The 8,824-nt window shown below is 47.7% G+C and overlaps 1 protein-coding gene across 1 annotated transcript; it reads left to right on the top strand.

Annotated features, from left to right (window-relative positions):
* The first annotated feature begins 7,936 nt into the window (after positions 1-7,936).
* On the top strand, positions 7,937-8,824 carry LOC128736469 (serine protease SP24D-like). The gene is made up of 3 exons (XM_053830953.1): positions 7,937-8,154; positions 8,210-8,600; positions 8,666-8,824. Exons 1-3 carry the CDS (start codon positions 7,937-7,939, stop codon positions 8,822-8,824), a joined length of 768 nt encoding a protein of 255 aa, XP_053686928.1.

The raw sequence follows: 8,824 nt of genomic DNA, 5'->3' as shown, positions 1-8,824 counted from the left end.
GCCTCTCTGTTCAGTCTGTCTGTCTGTTCAGTTTGTCCGTCTGTCCAGTCTGGCTGTCTGTTCAGTCTGTCTGTCTGTCCAGTCTGTCTGTCTGTCCAGTCTGTCTGTCTGTCCAGTCTGTCTGTCTGTCCAGTCTGTCTGTCTGTCCAGTCTGTCTGTCTGTCCAGTCTGTCTGTCTGTCTGTCCAGTCTGTCTGTCTGTCCAGTCTGTCTGTCTGTCCAGTCTGTCTGTCTGTCCAGTCTGTCTGTCTGTCCAGTCTGTCTGTCTGTCCAGTCTGTCTGTCTGTCCAGTCTGTCTGTCTGTCCAGTCTGTCTGTCTGTCCAGTCTGTCTGTCTGTCTGTCCAGTCTGTCTGTCTGTCCAGTCTGTCTGTCTGTCTAGTCTGGCTGTTTGTCCAGTCTGTCTGTCCAGTCTGTCTATCTGTCCAATCTGTCTGTCCAGTCTGTCTGTCTGTCCAGTCTGTCTGTCTGTCCAGTCTGTCTGTCTGTCCAGTCTGTCTATCTGTCCAGTCAGCCTCTCTGTTCAGTCTGTCTGTCTGTTCAGTTTGTCCGTCTGTCCAGTCTGGCTGTCTGTTCAGTCTGTCTGTCTGTCCAGTCTGTCTGTCCGTCCAGTCTGTCTGTCTGCCCAGTCTGTCTGTCTGTCCAGTCTGTCTGTCTGTCCAGTCTGTCTGTCTGTCCAGTCTGTCTGTCTGTCCAGTCTGTCTGTCTGTCCAGTCTGTCTGTCTGTCCAGTCTGTCTGTCTGTCCAGTCTGTCTGTCTGTCCAGTCTGTCTGTCTGTCTGTCCAGTCTGTCTGTCTGTCCAGTCTGTCTGTCTGTCTGTCCAGTCTGTCTGTCTGTCCAGTCTGTCTGTCTGTCCAGTCTGTCTGTCTGTCCAGTCTGTCTGTCAGTCCAGTCTGTCTGTCTGTCCAGTCTGTCTGTCTGTCCAGTCTGTCTGTCTATCCAGTCTGTCTGTCTGTCCAGTCTGTCTGTCCAGTCTGTCTGTCCGTTCAGTCTGTCTGTCTGTCCAGTCTGTCTGTCTGTCCAGTCTGTCTGTCTGTCCAGTCTGTCTGTCTGTCTGTCCAGTCTGTCTGTCTGTCCAGTCTGTCTGTCTGTCCAGTCTGTCTGTCTGTCCAGTCTGTCTGTCTGTCCAGTCTGTCTGTCTGTCCAGTCTGTCTGTCTGTCCAGTCTGTCTGTCAGTCCAGTCTGTCTGTCTGTCCAGTCTGTCTGTCTGTCCAGTCTGTCTGTCTATCCAGTCAGTCTGTCTGTCCAGTCTGTCTGTCTGTCCAGTCTGTTTGTCTGTCCAGTCTGTCTGTCTGTCCAGTCTGTCTGTCCGTTCAGTCTGTCTGTCTGTCCAGTCTGTCTGTCTGTCCAGTCTGTCTGTCTGTCCAGTCTGTCTGTCTGTCTGTCCAGTCTGTCTGTCTGTCCAGTCTGTCTGTCTGTCCAGTCTGTCTGTCTGTCCAGTCTGTCTGTCTGTCCAGTCTGGCTGTTTGTCCAGTCTGTCTGTCCAGTCTGTCTATCTGTCCAATCTGTCTGTCCAGTCTGTCTGTCTGTCCAGTCTGTCTGTCTGTCCAGTCTGTCTATCTGTCCAGTCAGCCTCTCTGTTCAGTCTGTCTGTCTGTTCAGTTTGTCCGTCTGTCCAGTCTGGCTGTCTGTTCAGTCTGTCTGTCTGTCCAGTCTGTCTGTCTGTCCAGTCTGTCTGTCTGTCCAGTCTGTCTGTCTGTCCAGTCTGTCTGTCTGTCCAGTCTGTCTGTCTGTCCAGTCTGTCTGTCTGTCTGTCCAGTCTGTCTGTCTGTCCAGTCTGTCTGTCTGTCCAGTCTGTCTGTCTGTCCAGTCTGTCTGTCTGTCCAGTCTGTCTGTCTGTCCAGTCTGTCTGTCTGTCCAGTCTGTCTGTCTGTCCAGTCTGTCTGTCTGTCCAGTCTGTCTGTCTGTCCAGTCTGTCTGTCTGTCTGTCCAGTCTGTCTGTCTGTCCAGTCTGTCTGTCTGTCCAGTCTGTCTGTCTGTCCAGTCTGTCTGTCTGTCTGTCCAGTCTGTCTGTCTGTCCAGTCTGTCTGTCTGTCCAGTCTGTCTGTCTGTCCAGTCTGTCTGTCTGTCCAGTCTGGCTGTTTGTCCAGTCTGTCTGTCCAGTCTGTCTATCTGTCCAATCTGTCTGTCCAGTCTGTCTGTCTGTCCAGTCTGTCTGTCTGTCCAGTCTGTCTGTCTGTCCAGTCTGTCTGTCTGTCCAGTCTGTCTATCTGTCCAGTCAGCCTCTCTGTTCAGTCTGTCTGTCTGTTCAGTTTGTCCGTCTGTCCAGTCTGGCTGTCTGTTCAGTCTGTCTGTCTGTCCAGTCTGTCTGTCTGTCCAGTCTGTCTGTCTGTCCAGTCTGTCTGTCTGTCCAGTCTGTCTGTCTGTCCAGTCTGTCTGTCTGTCTGTCCAGTCTGTCTGTCTGTCCAGTCTGTCTGTCTGTCCAGTATGTCTGTCTGTCCAGTCTGTCTGTCTGTCCAGTCTGTCTGTCTGTCCAGTCTGTCTGTCTGTCCAGTCTGTCTGTCTGTCCAGTCTGTCTGTCTGTCCAGTCTGTCTGTCTGTCCAGTCTGTCGGTCTGTTCAGTCTGTCTGTCTGTCTGTCCAGTCTGGCTGTCTGTCCAGTCTGTCTGTCTGTCCAGTCTGTCTATCTGTCCAATCTGGCTGTCCAGTCTGTCTGTCTGTCTAGTCTGTCTGTCTGTCAAGTCTGTCTATCTGTCCAGTCAACCTCTCTGTTCAGTCTGTCTGTCTGTTCAGTTTGTCCGTCTGTCCAGTCTGGCTGTCTGTTCAGTCTGTCTGTCTGTCCAGTCTGTCTGTCTGTCCAGTCTGTCTGTCTGTCCAGTCTGTCTGTCTGTCCAGTCTGTCTGTCTGTCCAGTCTGTCTGTCTGTCCAGTCTGTCTGTCTGTCCAGTCTGTCTGTCTGTCCAGTCTGTCTGTCTGTCCAGTCTGTCTGTCTGCCCAGTCTGTCTGTCTATCCAAGCTGTCTGTCTGTCCAGTCTCTCTGTCTGTCCAAACTGTCTGTCTGTCCAAGCTGTCTGTCTGTCCAGTCTGTCTGTCTGTCCAGTCTGTCTGTCTGTCCAGTCTGTCTGTCTGTCCAGTCTGTCTGTCTGTCCAGTCTGTCTGTCTGTCCAGTCTGTCTGTCTGTCCAGTCTGTCTGTCTGTCCAGTCTGTCTGTCTGTCCAGTCTGTCTGTCTGTCCAGTCTGTCTGTCTGTCCAGTCTGTCTGTCTGTCTGTCCAGTCTGTCTGTCTGTCCAGTCTGTCTGTCTGTCCAGTCTGTCTGTCTGTCCAGTCTGTCTGTCTGTCCAGTCTGTCTGTCTGTCCAGTATGTCTGTCTGTCCAGTCTGTCTGTCTGTCCAGTCTGTCTGTCTGTCCAGTCTGTCTGTCCGTTCAGTCTGTCTGTCTGTCCAGTCTGTCTGTCTGTCTGTCCAGTCTGTCTGTCTGTCTGTCCAGTCTGTCTATCTGTCCAGTCAGCCTCTCTGTTCAGTCTGTCTGTCTGTTCAGTCTGTCTGTCTGTCCAGTCTGTCTGTCTGTCCAGTCTGTCGGTCTGTTCAGTCTGTCTGTCCAATCTGGCTGTCTGTCCAGTCTGTCTGTCTGTCCAGTCTGTCTATCTGTCCAATCTGTCTGTCCAGTCTGTCTGTCTGTCCAGTCTGTCTGTCTGTCCAGTCTGTCTATCTGTCCAGTGAGCCTCTCTGTTCAGTCTGTCTGTCTGTTCAGTTTGTCCGTCTGTCCAGTCTGGCTGTCTGTTCAGTCTGTCTGTCTGTTCAGTCTGTCTGTCTGTCTAGTCTGTCTGTCTGTCCAGTCTGTCTGTCTGTCCAGTCTGTCTGTCTGTCCAGTCTGTCTGTCTGTTCAGTCTGTCTGTCTGTCCAGTCTGTCTGTCTGTCCAGTCTGTCTGTCTATCCAGTCTGTCTGTCTGTCCAGTCTGTCTGTCTGTCCAGTCTGTCTGTCTGTCTGTCTGTCCAGTCAGTCTGTCTGTCCAGTCTGTTTATCTGTCCAGTCTGTCTGTTTGTCCAGTCTGTCTGTCTGTCCAGTCAGCCTCTCTGTTCAGTCTGTCTGTCTGTTCAGTCTGTCTGTCTGTTCAGTTTGTCTGTCTGTCCAGTCTGTCTGTCTGTCAAGTCTGTCTGTCCGTCCAGTCTCTCTGTCTGTCCAGTCTGTCTGTCTGTCTGTCCAGTCAGTCTGTCTGTTCAGTCTGTCTGTCTGTTCAGTCTGTCTGTCTGTTAAATCTGTCTGTCTGTTCAGTCTGTCTGTGTACTTTTTTGATGAAAATAGTTTATGTTACCTTTCCATCGAGCATTCTGCCCTTGTGCCCAATCCCCCGCAGCCTGCCACATTTCAGACGCTGTTCAATGAGGAAGTAAAGGCGGACATCAGTTGGAATAAGAATTGTTTGCAATGGCCAAGCTGTGGATCCACCAAGACGGGAGAAGGTTCTGTAGGCTGAAACCGTTAGCGGGGTTCTTCGTTGCCTAGTACCAAGCTGGTTTCCGTGAGGGTCGTTCCACGACGGGTCAAATGTTTACCCTTCGTAAGTTAGTAGATAAATTTCGGAAGTACAACTTGCAGACTCACCATCTGTTTGTGGACTTTACGGCAGCGTACGATTCAGTTAAACCAAATAACATATGTCAGATAGTGCTAGAACATGGTTTTTTGATAAAAAATTGCTTAACTGATTCGTGCGACGCTCGTGTGTGAAATGAGACATCCCTGCTATCGTGGCGTTAGATTGATTTAGCATGGGACATCTCTAACCTGTTATTCAGCATTGCCTTAGACGGTGCAGCCGTAAAAAGAAACGGAACTATCATGACGAAATCTCTCGTGCTTCTTGGTTTTGCGAATGAAGTCGATATCATCTGCATCAACCGTAGAGCAGTGGAAAATGCCTTTAGGCCTTTTAAATGTTTAGCAGCGAGATTGGGACCAATCATTAACACCGCCCAAACGAAGTACATGGTTACTACCATGGTTGGCAGGAACCGTGGGAGTCCAAATGGTGTTAGTGTCCCCTCTGCATAGGGGAAGCTCATAAACCTTGGTACGCTCGTGACAACGATGTAAGCCGCAAAGTGAAACGACGAAATGCAGTCGCGAATCAGACTTTCCTACGGATTACGTAACCAGCTGAAGTACCGTAGTTTGCAAATTCGCACAAAATTTTCGCCCTAAAGAACACTAACACTAACACCTCCTGGTGGCCCTTTACAGACATGAATCATGAACGGTAAAGAAGTTAAACGACGAGTGCTTCGGAGTTTTGAAAGTAAAATTCTGCGATTAATGCCTGGAGGCAAAATGGACAATAAACTGTGGTGCAGATGCATGAACCAAGAGCTGTATCAAGTACACAAATAGGCTGATACAGTGAAGGTAGTACAATGTGGCATGCTGCGGCGGGCTGTGCATGTAACCAGAATGCCCTATGAAAGAGTTGCCAAGACTATTTTCAGCAGAGAACCAGCAAGAGTCCGTAGACTTCGGGTCAGACCCCGCATCCAATGGTGTATGTGAGTTCAGCTAATGATTGAGGAGATTGCAGAACAGCAGTCCGGGACCGACTGTGCTGAAGGACCATAATTTGTTTGGCGCAGAATCGATAACGGAGCGTCGTCTCCACTAAAGTAAAGTAGAGTAAGTAGTGGCAATAAACAAATTATTCGGTTCGGTACCAAAAAATACATATTGTTATCCATAAAAAGTAGAACGAGTAAAATTAAATCCCTCAACATTGAACCTACGGATTTCTCCGGAAATTGCAAAATAAAATCTATTGAACACACTCAACACTTGAACCTGCCGCCGGTGACAAAAAAGTACTCTCTTTTCACCGAAAGAGTACACGCATCGAAGCATGAAGATGCCCAAACTCATTAACACCCTACAAAACACACACAATCCGCCCATTACCAGCTAATTATGCTCAGAAAGCGGCGAAAATTACCTTTTGATCCTCGGCCGGCACTCGACAGTCAGCCAGTCAGTGTGTGCATGCGTTGTGGCAATCCTCTTGCGGCATTCTCTGTCTCGGCCGGCGTGATGAACCACCGCACAATAATGGCATTAGCAGTTTTGGGTCGGATGTTCAAGAAGGAAAACTTGAGCGATGAAAAAACACACACACAACTATTAGCCAAATCCTTTCACAATGCAAATTTAACAAAGAGTAGAATTCTCTGTGTTTTCTGGTCTCACTTTCAAGTGCGAAGGTCACACCTTTTCAGGTGTTCGAGAGGACGACGAAGAGGACTTTCCGCATGGGAAAATGCAAACGGGCACGACCAGTGATTTTGGTACATCATCATTAGGACTGATAAGTAACACAATTACATTGAAAAACTCGTCTGCTAAAAATAGGCACTGATTATCAAAATGATAGACGTGTACTTTCAAGGCATCCTAACAAAACTTTCGACGCCTAAGGTCACATCGAAAAATAAAAATCTGCAACAGTAACAAAACTGAAAAAATTAAATAACTTTCACCAATCAGAACCTTTGTTACTCACAAATGTCCACCCCGAATCATCAATGTATTCAGTAAAATAGAAAAGATATAAAAGTATCACCGCGCACCCTCACACACTTTTTTATAATCTCACATCAGGATTAAAGCGACGATCACCGCCCGCAACGCCTGATACGCATGATGGAAGCTGCGGGATGCTATGTTTATGGGAAATAAATTGGTAAAGCAAAAATTTTCAAATGAAATCAAGTGGAAATTGACCGAACTTAGTGATGCGCATCGCACTTCATGAGAGTAGACGGGGTTCGGGGTATCGTACGTTTAAAAGTAAGATTAGTTGTCAATCAATTTTGTGCCAAAATGTTCGTCTATTTGAAAATAAAAATAATGTTCGGTTTGCTTAAGAAATTAGTAAGGAAAGCCTCCGCAAGGAATAAAACGTAGAAACGAAACTTCATAAGCAATGTAAATTTTAACAAACTAACACCTAAACTATATTTTAAACTTACACCCGTTTTGATGTTTCATATTTGTTAAGTTCAACATTCAAACTACTTTAAAATTTGATTTTTCAAATTAGGCACACTTTAAAGAATGCCATTCGGTGTTCCCTACTTGTTGCTTGAAATCATCAGGTAAGCTTCCCTGACAGCAAGCCTACACAATGAGTGAATTCCAAAAATTTTTGAATCACCATATTCCTTCCACCCACCAAATGAGCAAAACTAGTCTGCATACAAACACACACTTTTCAAAGTGAACCGACAAAAATTCAAACCTGAGTACCCATTACCAGCTATTATTCCGCCACTCAGGCATCTGGTCAACACTTTGCCTGTCGTCGTAAATTCGTAAAAGCGGAACCTAAATGGAAAATTAATTTACTTCGTCAACCCCAACCAACCCGATCGGCGGACGACCGGCATTCGAGTGACCCCGTTCCGTCCGCCGACCTGTGCGCGCCCACCCCTGCTGCCTGCTGCAAAGGGTTCTACATAGTTCCAGTTCCAATTGCAGTTCCAGTTGGCCGGGTGATGGAAAATGAAGGTGCCGATGCGTTCTCAAGAACAGTTTTCAATTTAATGAATTTCATTCACCCGCCAAACAATGGATTTGCCAAGATTTTTAATTGAGTCGACATGATCGGACGCGATGGTACTCCAGCGGAAAAGTACATTGTGTACGCGTGCAATTGTTTAAAATATCGTTCAAATTCGTTGCGCCAATAATCGTCAGTATTGTACAGGAGAATTCGACGCGGTGCAACGTACCCTTTCGCTTTCGGGAAATGTATTTATGTGAACGAATCAGCGCGTAATCGGTCTGAAGAGGGTAAGGGATTAATTTTTCGAGAGATCCTTGAGAAAGCAGTTTTTTATCAGCAGACGGCAGCAAATGTGTTGCTATAAAAGAGGGTTGACCGGAGAGCTCAGCCATCAGAGAACATTCGGAACAATCAAGTAATCGAGCGCTCTCGAAAAGTAACAATCAAAAGTCGACAAGATGAACACGATGCTAGTGTTGACGATCATCGCCGGTGTCATTCTGCTGGGGGCCGTGCTGGCCGAGAACCGGGTTGTCGACGGTCAGTTTGCCGAGAAGGGACAATTTCCGTACCAAGTGGCGTTGGTACGGCAGGGCAAACTACACTGCGGTGCCGTCCTGGTACATGAGAAATTTGTTCTAACAGCGGCCCATTGCTTCTTCCAGGGTGATCAACCGTAAGTATATTAAGATGACTAGAAAATAACGCTAACCATTTTCCATTTTTCACAGCCTCCCGGAGAAAACGCTACATGTCTTCTTCGGCAGTGAACGCCTCTTGGTGAACGGCCAATTTCGACAGGCACGAACCGTCCACGTTCACGAAAAATTCGACCACACCAGCAACAAATATGACCTTGCCCTGGTCGAATTGAACAAACCTGTAACGTTTAGCGAAACGGTCCGCGGAGTATCCGTCGAAAATGTGGCCTTCCTCGAAAACCAGCAAGCGACCTTTAGCGGTTGGGGTCGATCAGGTGAGCAGCAAAACACCAACTATAAGCTGAAATACAACACACTGACTTCGTTGAGTGCTGCCGATTGTGCAACTGCACTGGGTGATGCGTACTACGAAGGTGCACTTTGTTTCCACAATGAACAACAGCACAGTGGCGTTTGCTTTGTAAGTTTTTCTAGAACATTATCAGTTCTGTAACTTAAGCTTAAAACGGACGGCAATATTTGCAGGGCGATTACGGAGGTCCGGTTGTGCACAATGGAACCCTGGTTGGTGTTGCCAGCTACACAGTGGGAGGTACTTGTGGAGGAGACAAACCTGACGTGTTCGTTGACGTCAGCTACTTCTACGAGTGGGTTCAGGAAAAGTTCGGAGGGGAAAATAATTAA

The sequence above is a fragment of the Sabethes cyaneus genome, chromosome 2, assembly GCF_943734655.1.
Source record: "Sabethes cyaneus chromosome 2, idSabCyanKW18_F2, whole genome shotgun sequence".
Lineage (NCBI taxonomy): Eukaryota > Metazoa > Arthropoda > Insecta > Diptera > Culicidae > Sabethes > Sabethes cyaneus.
Note: the sequence above shows the minus strand (reverse complement) of the source record. Positions and strands in the feature narration are given on the sequence as shown.

Bases quoted from the DNA above. Each gene is read 5' to 3' on its own strand.
- LOC128736469 (XM_053830953.1), top strand. From the start codon at position 7,937: ATGAACACGATGCTAGTGTTGACGATCATCGCCGGTGTCATTCTGCTG. The intron at 8,155-8,209 runs GTAAGTATATTA...CATTTTTCACAG, and splicing joins TTCTTCCAGGGTGATCAACC to CCTCCCGGAGAAAACGCTAC. The intron at 8,601-8,665 runs GTAAGTTTTTCT...CAATATTTGCAG, and splicing joins AGCACAGTGGCGTTTGCTTT to GGCGATTACGGAGGTCCGGT.